Below are 18,414 nucleotides of genomic sequence, written 5' to 3'. Positions count from 1 at the left end.
CCATTTTTTCTAACTGTAGTGGATTTGGGATTGCTTGAAACTCTCCTGATACGTGTATTGTTGTTGTCGCTGTCCTAATATTAATGGTGTTTCTGTTGAGTTCGTGCTGTGTACAGGCAGTATGACACAACTGTGATTTGAAAGGGCACTTGCTGAGGGAGGGAAGCTGGGATGCTAGGCACACATTTGATAACAAAAAGCTGTAGTGTGATGTACCTGATAATTTCAGGCACTAATGGAAGCCTTGGTAACATCATGCTGTGCATTCTTGGGATACTTTGTAGCTTGATGGTAGAAACATGGTTTGTAGTTAGAAAGAATGTCTCTGTAAAATGAAAGTAAACTTTTCCTTCGCTTTACAACCAGTTATTAAGAAGCTTTCATCTATAGAGATCAATAGCGCTGATTCCAGCCCTCTATTTTTAAGCCCAGCTTATTGCCAAACACTTATCAGAGAGTGTACCCTGCTGCAGAAGAAATGTTCAGAGGTTGGCAGTGCAAATGGGTCTGTAGTCAGAAGACATTTTCATCACTTCAGGAAATACAGCAGAAAGCATGTGTAATGTGCATAAAGGAGCTGTAATAGAAAGATATATTGGACAGATACTCTCTCAGGCAGGTCACGGTGTTGGGCAGCCTGATTTGTTGCTGACAGATCTAGCAGGAGGTCCCAGCTATGTAGGATGTTTTGAGTGTAGTAAAAATCACCCTTTTACAAGTCTGAGGATAAAAAAGAAGCTGGTACTGAGTGTAGTTATTGTTCTGTTATTCTCTTATTTAGCTGAGGGAAGATGACTGCTACACTTGAACTGATACATGTAAAGATACACTGATAAAATCTAATGCACGCACGCTAAGATTCCTACTTTACTGCCCAAAAGATAAGCTCAATTGTGATATTAACATAACTTTTGTCATATATTAACTTATATTTACAAGTCCTTATCCAATGTATTTGCACAAGACCTTGGTCCTGTTGGGTAATGCTAAAGGAGCAGAGCTCTGCATCGTTATTTTGGAATCATGGCAATTTACAGCAGTCATCTTTCTTATAATTCTCCTTATGGGAGTCAAACAGAGATTTGGATCAAATTCAAGAAGCATGCTGCATCCAAGTACAAATATTCATAAATTCTTCATCATAGGAAATTAGGATATTTTTTTACTTATCAGCAGACCTCTACTTCAAGGACCATTTCCAAAAGGAAATTTGTTCCAGGAAGTTGGTGGTTTTTTTTGCTTTCCCAAACACTAGCCACAGGCTTTTTTCCAAGCTTATGAAACCCACTCCTTATTCTTATTCCGTATTCTTGATTTCATTTCCAAAGCAGTTAGCCATAAAGGGAAACTTGTCCAGATCTGTTTGAGGTGTCACTAAAGTCTTGTTAATGGGTTTTAGGGTTTTGGGATTGTCAGTAAAGACACCTACTTTAAACAATTTTACAGGAATCCTCTTTGTTTCCCTATCATACATGGCATTTTTGTGCTTTCTGTAATCAAATTAAGGTTGAATTATTATCAGAGAAAATATACTTATTTTTAAGAAAATATGCATACCTTGAATAAGACTTTTTACAAAAATAATTCCCCCAAACTAAGCTAGTTCATAGAAACATCCATGGATTTCTCTTGGGTTTCACAAACCACTAATGTTGTTTTCTTAGTCTGTTAAATATGTGTAGTGTTCCTCAGTTATGTGCCCTCAAAAGTGAAGTCATGAGAGGCTTTCCATTGATTTATTCAAGTTAAATCCAGATACCATTTTTGGAAAAAGATCTATGTGGAAAACAAACTCAGTGCTTTGGTGCCTGAGCAGTGAGTAGGAAGCAGAGGTGAAAGATTACTCTTACTTGCAAGCCAAAAAGCTCTTCTCTCTCCTGACTGGATGTGGTGAGGTGCCAAGGGTTCATGGATGATCAAGGCAAAGAAGGGATTTCCAAGCCTACTAGAGGTTAGTTTCTTCAGCTAAAAGATAGAGGTGAAAAATCAGAACCAATGGGGGAAAGCTGTGTTTGGTTGACCTAGTATATTTCCCTTTAAATTTTTAGCAACAAAAATAAGTTTCAGAAGGGCTGTGTAATTTTTTTAAGGAAGCATGAAAATGTCATGTTTCATTTTCATTTTGAAGCTGCATAAAGTAGTGTTCCCTGTGCCAAGCAGAGGCTGCAGCTGGGGAAGCTGAACATTTGCAAAAGCAAGCTGTGCCTTCAGAGTTCTTTTTGCAGCCTTTAACAAGACCCTTTCTTACTTTTCAGCTAAACCGTAAAACTGAAATCTGAACTTGCTGCATTTGTCTATTGAATATTCAGGTGTAATGGGTTTTTTAGAGAAATGGGTTATTGGACGCATGAACATTTTATAAATGGCTTTGTTCCCTCTGTAAAACCCTTGGGATTCTTGTTGCTTCTCTTAGGAATTCCTATAAAGCAGCATCACAAATTCAGCAGAGGTCTTTCTGAGCCGTAACTAAGGAAGATGCATGCCAGAGCCTACCTTCAGTGAGACATATAAAGAGCATTTTAAAAGGGAGAAATTAATTTTAAGATGATTCATTAATACTTGCTTTTGCATTGACTACTGCCCACAATCTTCTCCAAGGTTTTTCAAAAACAACAGCAAAAAATATTTGCAGGATTCAAGCTTTACTTTTTTACCCTGCAGCTCATGTTTAAGCTTGCTATCAGCTGTGAAATAGGAAGGGTTAATTTTTAATGTTTAAATGTTTTGAAGAGAAAAAATACCAGACAAGCAATATCTACTACTACAGCCACAGTAATGATTAAAATAGCTAAGAAATATCCCTAATTGGAATTCTAATGTATAGTTTTAGTAGGACTTGTAACTCTCTATGGACATTTTTGCTGCAAAGCTTTTATGTCCTGAATGTCACCTGAGCTGGAATAATTTAATTAAGTATGAGAACCTAGAGATAGTTAATTTGATTCATTTGTATTAGAACATAATTTTCCCCATAGAATAGTAATGCAGGTAATTTTTAACCTAATTATGCCATTTACATTTTATTATCTCTTATTTTATAAACTGTCATTTGCTTCTACGTATATTTACATGTGCAATCCTAATTCCAATTTGATTAAATGTACTGTAAAATGACCTTTGCTGTGAGGCCACTATCTCTTTGCTGCAGCAGATTATTTCTGGTAAAGACATATAGTTGCTGTAGGTGTGTTTATGCTCAGAAGAGCTCTGCAGCACAATGACTTCTCTTCTTTTCCAGGTAGCTATAGATTTCACTGCATCCAACGGCGACCCCAGGAACAGCTGCTCGCTGCACTACATCCACCCCTATCAGCCCAACGAGTACCTGAAAGCTTTGGTAGCTGTTGGGGAGATTTGCCAAGACTATGACAGGTAAATAACCATGTTTGGTTGCAGAGTTGTCTTTAGAAAGTGTTTTCACAGTGTGAAATTAATGACTGCCTGTGGCTGGCTGCAGAGGCTCCATGTTTAGGCATTTATGAAGAATGAGAGAAAGATTAGTCTACCTTAACCTCCTTTTGGGAGTGACACTGGGTTTAGATTAGTTTCATGATAAAGAAAGTCACAGTTCTTGACTGTTTGGCTGATTTGTGTGTTAAGTTTCAGGTTGGTATTCACATGTTAAAATTACATGTTAGGGTGGATTGTTCATGTGTTCAAGAGTAACAGCTTGGAGCCAGTTTTGTAGATGCTGGCAGCATCCTTTCTGATACACTTGGGAGTCTCTGCCCTATTCTACTGAAAAGTGTTCCTGAGACATTGACTTTGAAACTGGACTTGTAGTTGCCCAAACTGCTTATTGATGATATCTATTTTTAGAAGTAAACCCATGGCCTTTTTCAGTGCTCTCCTGGCCTGTTGAACATTGCAGCCTCTTCTAAAATAAATGTTGAAAGGTAGTGTGTGTACACAACATGCCCTTAAATAAACAAACAAATGCAAGTAATTGAACCAAATATGCTTTGATTACATTATGTACTTCTGTTGCTTTCAAATAGGCTGCCTGCTTCTATCAAATTAATTTCCCATTATTAATTTAATTACTGAGTGCATTTCCTTTAAATGTTCTTTTTCTGGTGATGAGACACAGTATCTTACACAGCTGCTCTTTCTAATATTTGCGCGTATGATAGACATCCACCCACCACTTTGCCATATGTAAATACCAGACCACAAGAAAAAAAGGTATTTCCAGTCAAATTTGAGTTAAACTTTCTGCATAAATTGTGGAGTGACTTCAGAAGTCAGCCACCTGCTCAGAGGCACTTCCATTTGCATGGTAATGAAATGTCTTCTCAAAAATGACAAGAATACTGTTCTCTTATGAGTTCTGTAAGAATTTGATGGTCAGATTTAGTTAATGAATTTGAGAAAATTAATATTTTATTGTAAGTGAGCTGTGAACTCCCCAGCGATTATGCAGTAATTTAGTAATTACTAGCAATAATTCAGAACAGTAATAAATTTCAAAAAAATAGGGAAAGGAGTAAAATGGGCTGATTTATGCACATAGAATTTTTGATTTTATCACTTAAATTGTGGGGTTTTTTATAAAATTAAACAGTTAAGTGGCACAGTCCCTTCTATGCAGAAATATTAACTCCAAATCAGGATTTTTCTCTCAATAAGTATATTCCAATCAGTACCAAAAAACCAGCCAGTTATTTTTTAAATGAAATCATCAGCATCATTCTGTTCTATTGTGCTGCAGAAAATGCCTATTGATGCTAATCAGCACAACTGAGGGTGTGTGAGCAATGATCTAAGGCTGAACAATAGCCAGTTGTTTTCCCATGAAGATGTTGCCTTTTGGGCACAAGTTTGACCTGTACATGTTCTCAAGCTGTGGCACTATGAATTTATTCCCATGGACAAGTTGATTCAACATGGTCAGTGTTTTCTGATCCAAATGTCAAGTGAAGACTTTTTCTTTATACTTGCACATTTTGAATCCAGTAACTTGGAAAGGAGAATTTAAAATTTTTCAAAAGAGGAAAGAAATTAGGAGGAGCAAGTCTTCACACAAAATGATCTACAGATTCTGTATAGACCTTTTTTGTGTTGAGTTGCAGCCTTTGAATATCTGAGCAAATATAATCTACAAGGAAATTTTCTGTATATACAGTGAAAAAAAATACAAATTCATTAAAATCTGAAATGTGGCACAGATCCATAATTGCTCCAGTGAGTCCAGCTGGGCTTCAGATAATGGAGCAGGACATCTGTTTCCATATTAAGACAAGCCAGAGGTAAAAAGAAACAGACTTGCTAAACCTAAGGGCTGTTTAGAGCCAGAGTGTCATCATTTGCCTGGGGGCATGTATTTAATAAGATTAGAATATGAGATCACACAATAGTACTGCTCTTATGTGAAATTTTATAGTTTGTACCCATGAATTATCTCAAATAGGCAGAACTGGCTGATTTCAATCCAAACCAAGAAAAATAGAGTGATTTTACCTTCGTCTTGGGATTAATGTATTTGCATCAAACGTAGATGAGTAAAGTAAAATGTGTTGTTTGCAATACTTTTTGCATTCCAATAGCAGAGCTGTAGAATTCTAAGTACTTTTGCTACTTATATAAGCAGACTGGGTTTTTTAATTGTAAAAAAAATAAATATGGTTATTAATTAAAATACTTCCTTCATTAGAAACATTTAAATTTATTTGTATGTTGGGAGGAATTGGATTAGCAAGTAATACATAGAGAGACTACATTCAAAATGCAAATTTTTCTTTATAAACTCTAGCTAGTTTGATCAATCAAGCCAAATCTTCTCATAATCTAGGTTTCTGTACAAATCAGCCTAGCATAATGCACCTGTAAGCAATTAATGCTCCAAATGAAGTGTTGCCTCCCATCTCTAGGTACAGTGGAATAAACCCTGCTCATCCAAGAGCACTTTTATCCACATGGTTCAGAGATTCCTGAAACAGTTAAATGAGTAGAGCCATTTTGCATAGTTAAGCGTGAAAGAATAAGATTGGTTCTTTTATCAGCAATATTCAGAGAATGAGAGAGACACTGATTATTGTCCTGATTGTAGAATTGCTGCAGTCTTGTAGGAATAGGCCAATCTGATAATGATAAGGGAAATGGAAGAGCTGTTCACCTGCACAAAATACTTAATGCTTTATCTATATGGTAGCATTGTTTCAGGCTATGACAACAGTTTTTCATAAGAGTGAAGATAGAGTTTGCAGGTGATATAACCAGTGGCTAAGCAACAGCAGCAGTGGATCATAAAGGAAGGAGAAATATTCATTAGTTTTAAGGAATTAGGTTCTAAAATGCAGTTAGAAACACTGGAAAGAGGAAAACACATTAAAAACTTGAAAATAAGAAGACAGCTTCATGGAGAATTTATTTTAAGATAAATGACTCATGAATGTTTAAAAACAACCTCATGAAGTAATAAGTGAGAAATACGTATTTCTGTTTAAAAATTTTCAGAAGCTTTCTTTTATATTAAAAGTTACATCACTGGTATGATTTTACCTTGAAATTGTGCAAGTCCAGTCCACCTTATTTAGCATAGAGAAACAGGGGAAAATTATGAAAAATCATTGGACACTGAAGTGCTTAATATTTAAAGATCAGCTTCTGTATCATTTCATATTTATTGTTTTACCTCAGTAATTTCTGTATGGAGTTCTCTGTATCAGAAGTCAAATAAAATGTTTTCTGGTGACCAGCAATACCAGCCTAGCCAGGATTCTGAAAAATCAGTTGATCACTACTATATACATGTATATTCCCTCTACATGTTTTGCACAATGAGTTAGGAAGTTTATTTAAGGCAGGTGGGATTAAACCCAACTCTCTGTGCTGGCTTAGGGCTTCTAACCTTCAACAGCTCTGGTTGAACAATGGTTTTGGCCACCCATTAGTTTTGGAGCCTGGTGGAGACCCCTTCAAGAGAATGCTGCTTTCAAAGGGTGGGTGGCAGGTGTCTTTGCTGGTTGAACACCCATATATGAGGAAAAGCAAACTAATCCAAAAATTGAAATAAAGTATCTGTGACTAAAATCTTATAAAAGCCATGAAGCTCTCTTAAGTCATATAATAATTTTGAATGTGTCTTGTTCTGCATGGCAGCTTTTGCCCAAAGCTTTTCAATTTGTATGATAAAACTGCATCCTGCTTGGCATGGAACAACAACACCTATTTGGAAGCCAGAGGGAAAAAAAACTGGGGAATCAGGGAACATTTGCTTTCCCATTTTGTCCCAGCATAATGTCTGTCCATGTCCTGACTGCAAGTCAGACCTGAACTACCTCTTTTTATATAAAACCAGAGGTGTAGTTGTGTGTATATTAATGTATAGGTATGCATATAACACAGAGCTATTAAATATACTTATGTATGTACAATATTTAGTGTTAATACAGAGCCATTCAGTAAAAAAAAAAGATTTTTTAGTGCTGTTTACATCTTCCCTCTGTGCAGAGCAAAGCCATAAACCACAATAACAACAGTGCTCACATTTTATTAAAATGGCTGGTGCTTTGATCCTAATGATTTGTTTTACCGGTGCTGGAATACAAGCAAGTAGCCATGAGTGTAGCTCATCTTTCATTCTGCAGTGATTGCTGTTTCTATCAAAGGAAAAATGGGCTGGAATGGGACTGTAAATAGCTTGTTTGCAAGGATAAATGTTTTCCTTGTACACAATGCTAAAGGCTGAAATACTTCCTAAATGATCTTACATTATTGCAGGTTTTAATGATGTTATTGTGGGTAAAGCCGATGGCAGGTCTTGCAAATCTGCTCCTCACTTTGAAATCTGATTTCTGCAGTTAGTAGTTGTTTTTTTTCCTGTGCTTATTAATAATCTCATTAAATTACATTAAATATTTATCTTTGCATTAAAACTTCTGTTCTGAATCAGCAGGACACTAGAGCTTATTATCTAATCCAATTGAATTCAGTCTGACTCAAGCTAATCCTGAGGTATTAAGCAAAGTATAGATGGCACTAAGATGGAATTAAGAGTTTTACTGAATTTGAACTTTATTATTAATTGTTTGTCCCACACACAAGTGTCCAGTGCCTCCCATTTACCTGGCTGATTTTTTTTTATTTTTTCCCTACACCTAGTTTTATGTTTGTGCATACATTCAGATTCTTCATTGGATTAATAAAAAGCATTCACAAACAAGTAGGAGAATCAGTTTTTGTGTGATAAATCAATATTCATTCATTGAAAATACAAGATTAGATGTAGTTTATCAAATGCCTTTTACTGCATTATCAAATGCAAAAGCATTTACTGCATTGGATATTTGTGGAACTTCCTATTCTTGATGGGCCATCCCCATTCTTATCTAGGCACTCAATGCATGATTCCATGTATTTGACCATATAGTTTGGTAAAGTTCTGTCAAATTTATCTTTTTTTAATTCAAAATCTATTTCAAAATAGTCTTCATCCTTAATTATTTTAAATCTCTCTGTTAATTCATTCACTCTTAAAGATACTGCAGATTTTTCTTCAGTTTCAAGATTCCTTGAAACACATGGAAGATAAACTCTGTTTCCTGACACTGATGTTTTCTTTTCATTAGGTAAATAGTCTCCTTAACTCTAAGTCCTCAAGTAACTCCTTGAAAGTGACATTCACACTGAGATCATATGTTAACAAATAAACTGCTTGTGTAAAACATACTTGACTAGCAACCTCCCCAAAGGCCACAATGAGCAAAGAGTACATTATTCCTGCAAAGGGCAGGATTTATTTATGTGTAGAGCTCTACAAAATACTTAGGAATGAAAATTTAGAAACCAGGCCACATTCCACAAAAGACATGAAACTCCTGAGGTCAGTCTGTTTGCATCATTACCTTCTGCAAACAATTAATTGCAGCAGTTGCTGATTAAATGTAAAAATTGCTCTTTATGGTTTCTTTTTCATATTTTAGGCCTGAGCAAGTATGTTCACTATGACTGAAAACTGTTTATAAGCCCTTCCTTCTCTGTAAACTGCACTTCAAATTTTAGAAGGAAAAAAAATGAAAGGAGAAAATAAAAGGACCAGGGTTCCCAGCCCAATATGATGCTTTTGGTGTAGATCTAAGAAGTGAAAAAAAATACAAGCCTGAGTAGTTCCAACTGTCCCAGAAATATTTTTCCTGAGGTACCAGCAGAGGGCAGTTAGGGAAGAGAAAGAGAACGAGGGATTTGTAACGCTGTACATGTTATGGAAATCATATATAAATCAGTGCAATTAGTCCCAAATACAAATATCAGTCCATACTTAAATACTGTGCTTTCAATTAAGGCTTTAAGTGGAGAGAGAGCCCAGAGTTTACACCTTTCTTTAGTAATCAGGAGCTTATCCCCAGGAATCACTTAACAGGTCACTTCATCCTGAAGCTCTGTCTGGGTTTGTGGATGAAGACTCAGAAAGCTACCTTGACTGGAAGGATCTGTCCTAAATACCTTGAGGTAATTTTGCCAGACACCAAGAGAAAAACAGCAACTTGCTTTGGTTGTGATAGTAGTACAATTGTAGTTCATTAAAACTGAGGCAAAAGAATGATGCCTAGAATTACTGGCACTATATCTGATATTAAATATTTCATGAACTTCCTACATAGAGCTGTAGATGTTAAAATTTTATCTACTCATGCAGATCAATAAATAAAAATATGCTTAATTATTAAGCATCTCTCTTTATCACTTTAATTACAGAAACAACCTTTCTCGAGGCTGTTTAGCAAAAAACCTGATTAGCATATCTAAACAAGTTCAAAAATCTTCAGGGAAAAGATATGAGTCTTTTTATATAGTGCTTTAATGGGACCAAATTTGCATAGTCATACAACAAAAGAAAAATAGAGAAACAATAACCTATACAGAAAAACTTGTAGCTTATGTTTGTCAACAAGCTCAGGTGTGGGTAAACATATTCTGAAGTGTTTGGATTACCCAGGTCTAGAACTGCACTGGCAAAAAGGAACCACTAAGAGTTTCCATTTTCTAACTGCAGGAAAATCCTTGGATTTAACAGCTGAGGACCTAGACTGGCACAATTACATAATGAATGCAAACATATATTCAGTATTTGACCTTGCAGAACCCGTCATTTGTAGACTTCTGCCTCATAAGGGTTCCCACATCACCAAGGAGTTTCCACAATCACTACTTTTTATCCCAAGAATCAGTACAGGAGAATTAGTCTCATACACCAACTGTGTTGGGAAGATGACTTCATAATGGCTTCTTTTGCCAATGTACAAGCATGCAGATGTGTGGGGGTGTGTGCACGTGTTTAAATACACTTCCACACATTTATACATATCTACATATATGTACACATCTATATGCCCCTTATCTGGGCAGATCCTGACAGTTCTTGCAGCTCTGCCTTTCCCATTGCCAAGTGTTCATGTTTGTGTCTTCTTTGTGCCTTTTCTTCCAGGAACTCAGTTCCTGTGCCAGTCACAAGCAGTCCCTTCCAAGCTTCTTTTGTTACGAAACTGCTTAGCTGCAGCTTCCTCCAAATGCTTTTCAGACCTCTGCTGCATTCTGTCAGCTGGTAAAAACCTGAAAATCTGAACTTTCTACATGGCTTTTCTGTGTGGTCTATACTATTTCTCAGCTCAGCTTGAAATCTCCTCTGAAGAGCATTGGTCAGTGCATTGACACTTTCCTGCAACTGTGCAAACTGGTACTGTAGGAATTTCTGTGTCAAAAGTCCTTTCTGAAGAAAACTACATGACATGTAAAGCCCTGCAAACATTGCATTCCACCTGCTGCTGTTGAAACCAGACATCTGTGTAAACAATAAGTAAATATGCATAAGTAAAGGAACAATTTCTGTTGTCATATTCACTGATGCCCTTTGATATTAATTTAGTGCACCTTTAGTCAATGCAATCCTTTCCACAATTTCAGAAGCATGACTTTCCTCTTTGCATTGTTAAGGACATAACTAGTTTAGTAATCCACTCCATTATATTAGGGTATAGCTGAGAATTATTCATATTTGGCAACCCATCTGTGGGGTAAATGAACACCTTGCCTGAGTTGACCTTAACAGTTTTATGTGTCCAATTGCTCAGTTAAAACTAGATAATTCTTGTGAATTAAGTTGCATTTATTATCTTAGTATCACCTCCAAATCATTGTGAAATCGAACTTGGTCAGAGATTCCAAATTATCAGATGAACAGAAGATAGTAACCCATTTCCTCCTGCATATTCAGTGATGCCTAGCTGAATGTGTGTAGTCATCAGTACACTTCAATTATGGTATTGCTCTAACTTATTTTCTTAGTGTTCTTCATTTTGACTTAATATCATTCCAGTCTTGGTAAAATTACATCTACAGCTCATTTGATCACATTAAGTCACTCTAGCCTCTCTATAAAAGTTTTATCCTGCTCATCCTAGAAAGTTCATTTGTATCTTGAGAGCATTTGATAAGAAATTCCTCTCCCAGCAGCTGTCTGTATATATACATACATATATAGATATAGATATATAGATAGATAGATATATACGCCAATGCAGTCCTGGTATCCCCTCTTCCCAGCACATCCCTTATGGACAGATATTTTCTGATATAAAATTGTTGCAGAGATCTCTTACCAACCCTTTTTAATGTAATTTGTAAAAAAGGACAGAATTATGTGCATATGTGGTGGCAGAGCTTTTGTTGCTGTGGTTGCCTAGTGCAGTACACACTGTAAGCCACACTTGTGGTTCAGGAGGGCAGCTCCCCCTCACTGTTCAGTCTGGGGGTCTTCACAACCTGATTGAATTCAGCCTCCTGACTGCAGTGCTGCCTCCAAGATATGTCAGATTTTAAACATCTGAGATTACAGTTTGTGTGAGAATTACCTTTTCAGTGATGGTACAGTTTTCTATACATAATTCCACAGATAAGCCATATCACTATATATAGAGTTAGGGTTTTGGAAAGTTTAGAGACATATGCCAATTCCTTAAAATACAAGACTGTCTGAAAACTGCCTGGTTTGAGAAGTTAAAGACAACTCATAGCCTCTTGCAGCATCTCCTTTCCTAGTTTATTCCCAGTTGTAGAGTCTCATTTCTTTTCCAAGATACATTTTACTGAATTGGGTCATTCATGTAGGCATAAATTAGGTCATTGCAATTTATTTGTTATCTTGCAGGGAAGCTTGACATTTTGTCTCACCTTCCTGAGTATGTTATTTTATTAGGCTATCCTTCTAGCAAGTGATAGATCTCACTGCCATTTCCTTTTGCTTAACCTACTCCTCCCTAAAGCTCTAGAGACATTTTTTTTCTGTGTGTATTCTCCAGCCTAGGAATTTCTGAGTTTACTTGATATTTTTACCCCGCAGTGCTTCTTTTGCAATTCTTTTAATGTTAACAAAGGGAAGTTTAAATCCATTGTACCTGGATTTGGCTTTGTTAGCTATTTCATGAGTTGATGCCTTTTGGTGGTTAGCTTCAGGGAATTTGTATTCCCCTGCTTCATTAACTATTTCTCCCTTGGGTGAGACAAGCATTGCTTCATATTTTTGAAACACTGTTCCATGACAGCATCTATTTCTCAGTTTTCAGCAGATTCGAGCTCCCCCAAGGTGCCTGAGAGCTGTAATTAAAGACAGTGAGTGAATTTTAATGTCAGGATTTTGTGCCTGATGACGTAGCATCTCTTTGACAGCCCAGACAATGATGTACTGTAGCAGTGATTTACCACTGATTTGCATGCTCCCAGACCTCTTTTGTGACCAAGATGTATGATTATCATCCTTGCTATTCCACTGGAAATCACTGTGCATTATGGACTGAATGCCAAGCTGTGTTAGGCACAGAGCAAGCTTGATGCAACATGCAGTAACCTGGCCAAAACCAGGGATGTGGTTGTATCAAACCAGACATGGAACCACACAGTGAATATGTGGTGACAGAGGAGCAACCCCTTAGAGAAGAATCCAGGTCAGTAGGTGAAAACACTGCTACTGCTGAACTCCTCTGGTCTTTGACTCAGGCAGGCTGAGAGCTGGACCACAGCCTGGCTCTGCATCCTGGAGGAGCACAGGTGGCTGTGCAAGACTGCAAATGGTGAAATGGATGGGCTCTGGTCCCTTCAACTGAAATGGTTTTATTTAGCCCTATCTGATCATAGAATTGTGGAAGGGCTTGGGTTGCAAGGGATGATTCTTAAGGATCATCTCGTTCCAACCCCCATGCCAGATCATGTCCTTTATTTGCCCAGCTCTGCTTGCAAAGTGGGAGCTGAAAATGTTTAAATATTTCAAATGATTTCTGTATTCTGTATTCTTTGGAACTGCTGTTAATCCCTGTAAGCTGTTATGATTCACAATTTACTGGCATCAAGCCCTTGTCAGATAAGTACTAAATAATATACTCAGAAACATGATTCATTCATATGCTTTAGAAAAGAAACAATTCAGCTTGTAGTCTTCCAGTTCACTCCCTGAACATGAAAGATTACAATTTTAATTGAGTTTAGAGATAGCTCTATTTTGTTTGTACTGTTTGCTGTTTTCTCTTCTATCTTTACCTTTTCTGAGCTGTTCTCCCCCTTCTCTTTCCGTGCCCCTTTCCCCTCCTTTCTCTCCTCACATTCACACCTTTTTTAATTACATGTGTTACACACCTCCCTTTTTAATTTTGTCAATTTGAAATTTCTTACTAAGAGAGGAAAATTATCTGAATTCATCATAAAAAAAAGTATGTCAAGCAGAGCAGATCCACAGTTTATTCTTTTAAGACTGGAATTGAAAATGAAAGGCATAATAATTGATTTTGCTGCCTCCAGTACTTTTAAAATATCTCCCTGGTAGTTCTGATCTGACCTAAGACCAAAATTATGAGTGACAGCTTAATATGCAGGGATTCAAGTCTGGTATTCTCCTTGCAAGCTGTAAATTTCAGATTCTCAGGTATTTGCAACTAAAAGTGAGCTCTTAGTGTTTCTCTCTCCTTACTCCATGTTTTTTCCTTCCCCCCATCCATGCATCATTAGTACTGTTTGGGGTACTGTGTTGTTCTAGCATAGAGTGAGCAGGTTTTCATGCTGGTGGTCTCCAAGGCCAGTTAAGTAGCATCCATACGAATGCTGCATTGAATTCAGGAGAAAAAACTTAAGGACAGCTACAGCTACATACCAGTGGGCTTTAATGGGAGCCAATAAAATTAGTCCAGAACAAGTTGTGCAAGTGGCTAGCTAGGAGTTAATCTTTCAGATTTCATAAATTCAGAATTAATATAGAATGGTTTAGGCCTTTTTTCTCCATACAATTAAGCACCCAGATTACAAATTTCGATCTTTAAAAGCAACTGATTTTCAGAGAGCATAGTCCTGGCAACCTTTTTGAATCCAGGTATTGCTGCACTGCTGAATATCTCAAGCACCGTCTGTCCCTGGGGCTTCTGAGGAGGTTGCAAAATGTCTTTAGTGTCTGACTAATTAATTTTACCTAGTGGAAGAGTTTTCTCCATCTCATTAATAGGAATAGCAAACCTTTTTCAGAATAAATGTAATATCCTGATTTCAATTATACTCTATGTCAGAAGGTACCAATGGTTAATGAGACAGGATTTTGAAATGTTCTTTATTTTGTCCCTTTATAATAAGCATATTTCTTTCCTTCCAGTAGCACTGGGCTTCCTAGTGAAATAGAAAATAGGATCATTATCTGTATCACTTTTACAGATTTACAAAACCATAATATTACCTCTATTCATCTCTTTTCTGTAGGTGCAGTACAGCTCACTGAAATCTCTCTCCTCTCTGCCCCTATTAGTGTTTTGATTTGTCATTGCTCTTGCTCTGCTGCCAGTAGATAGCTTGAAGGATGGGTGTTTAAAACTGAGCAGTGTCCCAAAAGGACAATATGGGATATTTTCAGATATTATTTTCTGCTATTGTGTTATGCTATAGTTGAGGTTACTGACAAACTTTTTTCTAGCTGGTTGTATTTCTGTTCAGAAGACTGCAGTCTTGGAGCCCTGACAATTAATTTCTGTGTGCATTAATTTACATTGATCAATATGAACACTAAATCTGAACCCTCTCCCTGATTTTTCTTTCAGGGTGACTGGAAGACTACGAGCTGAATTGTTTCTTATCTAAAGCATATGAATGAATCATGTTTCAGAGTATATTATTCAGTACTTTTCTGACAAGGTCTTGATGCCAGTAAATTCTGAATCATAACAGCTTACAGGGATTAAAAGCAGTTCCAAAGAAAATACAGAAATCATTTGAAATATTTCAACATTTTAAGCAATGCCATAGATCTGCTCAGTCTTGAGTACCTTTCAGTAATATATGCATATTTGACTGAAAAAGTATCAGAAGCCACATCTATGCTTGCATGACTACTCATGGTCCTTAAATAACCGGGTATAAAATTCATAGTCTGATGCTTTTGCTTTTTTGATCTTCATGTCAAGTACTTCAGCTTTTTGAAAATTATGCCACATTTAAATTTTCAAGGGAACCTATGTAGAACAAAGAAATTATAAAAGGTGAAGTAGATGTGACAGAGTAATTTTGTAAACAGTCTGCCAAGTCACAGTCCTCTTTTTCTTACTTGATTCTGTAAATTTCAGGTTCTATAGAACCAGCTTTGTTTTCCAGTTGCATGTTTCTCTCCCATCCTTTCCCTTTATCAATCTGCCTCCAGCAGGACAGTGCAGGCAGTTTCCTTTTGTGTGTCAAGGACACTCTGGCCACCTTTAAACAAAAGAAGTCAAAGGTCCTGAGGTTGCCTGAGGCCAAGGACATGACATTGCCCATGTCCTTGTGTCTCAGCTTTCTTCCTCCCAGCACAAACTGGTGATGCCCAAACTGCACTTGGGAGCAGTGTCAAGTACAGCCGGACCTGTTGCCTTGTGAAGGCTGACTTAAAACAGAGGCTGGACAGAGTTAAAGAATAAAGTAGGTATTTATCAAAAGGCCTCAATGGATACACCTTGGGTAGTACAAGAGCCCAGCCAGGGCTACACCCAAGCTGAACCCAAAATGGTCACAAAATGGACGACCAGTCACGAGGCCTCTCACTTTCATAAGTTCTGGTCCATCAGCATATTGGAGTTAATTGTCCAATTATAGCTTTAGATTATGAAGTCCCATCCTTGTTGTTTTTCTCTCTTCATTCCACCGTTGTTTATGATCTTGGGTCTGAGATTTGGATCAGTTGTCCTTGATTCCCAGCTAGAGAAAGAATTGCTTTGTCCAGCCACTCTGTGAAGAGAGCTTACCATCCCCCAACATGAAGCTCAGAACTACACACCAAAGCAGCACAGATCTGAAAAGTGCAAAAGCCAAAAGCCTGAGGTTTGGTCAGAAGCATCAGACCCAGCATTGTCCCTGGGAGGTCTCTGGAGGTGCTGATTGGCAGGAGCCAGTGCTGCACCAGACAGAGTGCTCACAGGTCATGTCTGTGGCTATGTCCCATTGCTTCAACCAGGGTTACAGGCCTATTTCCTACCATAAATGACACCCAAATATCTGAGCAAGCACTATGAAGAAAAAGGAAACTGGTTCTCACTTTTCTTCTTTCGAGTGAGTTTAAATTACAAAGAAAAGTCATTAGAGCAATCCTTCCACTGAAATGCCAGGCTGGGAAACAGGGCTGGAGTCTCTGATGCATGTGATTCACCCCTGAGGCAGGAGAAAAATCTTCTTTTCATTTTCTGACTGTAGTTTAAGTCCCTGAATGGCCTAACCCTTGACATAGCTTCCAGAAGCTGGGAAGCTGCTCTGCTTTCTTCTGCATGCTGCCCTGATCGCCCTGGGTCTTTTAGAGCAGCTCTGTCACACCACAAAAAGATTATCATGGAAGTGAGAGAGTGCTTGTCTGCCCTTCTGGGTCATTTTTTCCCTGCTGTGTCTCAGTAGTGCAGGACGAGCAGAAAGAGGGCAGCAGGCTCAGCTGTTGGATTTGTTTCTCATATGATCAAGTGAAGGGTGGATGGGAAGACTAGAGGAGGTTATATTGTAAAACACCATTGAGCCATTAAACTGCTCATTTACTAAAGAGTAAATATTGCTAAACACCTTGATTTGTGTGATAGAAGGGGAATACATTTAAATACATTCATTTGAATTTTATTTTTATTTTGAAAGCTATCAGCTGCAATTTTTGAGGTGTGGTCAGGGAATGACATAATGATCTTTTTTATGCAAGGGATGTCATGAGTGTCAAAAGTTTCCCTTCTTACCTTAAACATCAAGCTCCAATAGCATGTGAGAGTTAATTTCTTGGTCCCAGCAGCTTGAATCAGATTACCAGAGGTATGGACCTAAATTCTGGTGAGCTACCTAATGAGAGTCTGGAGCTATTCTGGCTGAGACAACAGAAAGTACTGAGCACAGAAGACCCCAGGATACTCTAAAAAGCAGCCATATGGAGCCCCATCCTGAGGGGCTACATGATCCTGCTTCACTCTTTCACAATGTAATGGCTGCACTTACTCAAAAAGGAGATGTGGGAGGTTCAAACATGAAGACAAGTGTCCTGACTGTGGAGGTAAGGTATTCTGGGTGCAGAATAACAGTGGGGGCTGTGCCACTGTGTGACTGGGAATGTGGGAGTCTCGCCACCAGAAGGAGAATCCAGGCTGCTGGAGGTATGACTTATTGCTGCAGAGCAGAAGATGGAGCTGTAGATTCAAGAGTGCCTACACTTGTTTACATTCCAGAAACACTGCAGTATAATTCAGGCACTGGATGGGTTCAGGCATCTCCCAGTTGTATAACTGCTGCCAGCATTGAACTTAGACACTTATGTTCTACCTAAGTAAAATTCTTTTTTAGTCTTTGTTTGTTCTTGCCCCAAATCAATTAACTGCAGCTCCACAGAGTTTGATTTTCTAATCCAGCCATGCTTAATCATTGATATAAAACAAGATTTTTTTTCCCCCTCTCAGATTCTTTTCTAATGGTTTCTTATTTCTTGCCCTCAAAGTGTGTGCCTGAATTCCCTGCATCCATTTGTAAGGGCTTTCCCTCTTCCAGGAGTGTTTAATCAAAGAGAATGCTATCAGCAGGTGGTTAGCATAGATTGTCAGCAGCTACTTCATTTCTGACATCTCTTGGGAAAAAAATGTTTCATTACCGTGCAAATGATGTTAGTCTTCCTTTCCAAGATCCATTGTCACATGGTGTAACATATGGTACACAGAACTGTGCTCCCAAGATTTATGCAGCAGAGGGGACACAGTTCTGCTTTCTTTTAAGTTTTTCTTTAGGTTGTATCTGAAATATCATGGTGCCTTTAACAGCCTATGCCAGACAAAAGAACTGAGCAGCTTTAATGGGTGCTATTATCTTTTTGGAGTCTATCTGGGATGTGAATTATTCAGTTGATACTTGGAGTGGCCATCTCTTGAACTACACCAAAAATGCTGAAGCTGCTGGCCTCTCCTGGGAATTTTT

General features: G+C 37.8%; 1 protein-coding gene across 3 annotated transcripts in view; it reads left to right on the top strand.

Annotated features, from left to right (window-relative positions):
* CPNE4 (copine 4) overlaps positions 1-18,414 on the top strand; it is a 230,158-nt gene that overhangs the window by 187,877 nt on the left and 23,867 nt on the right. For all 3 annotated transcript variants that reach the window (XM_054518626.1, XM_036398756.1, XM_036398747.1), the window contains one exon: positions 3,239-3,372. In XM_054518626.1, coding sequence (XP_054374601.1) covers positions 3,239-3,372 — 134 coding nt within the window. The remainder of the gene's footprint in view (positions 1-3,238; positions 3,373-18,414) is intronic.

Source organism: Molothrus ater, chromosome 1 (assembly GCF_012460135.2).
Source record: "Molothrus ater isolate BHLD 08-10-18 breed brown headed cowbird chromosome 1, BPBGC_Mater_1.1, whole genome shotgun sequence".
In the NCBI taxonomy this organism is placed as follows: domain Eukaryota; kingdom Metazoa; phylum Chordata; class Aves; order Passeriformes; family Icteridae; genus Molothrus; species Molothrus ater.
The sequence above is the reverse complement of the archived record's forward strand: the minus strand, read 5'-3'. Positions and strand labels throughout refer to the sequence as shown.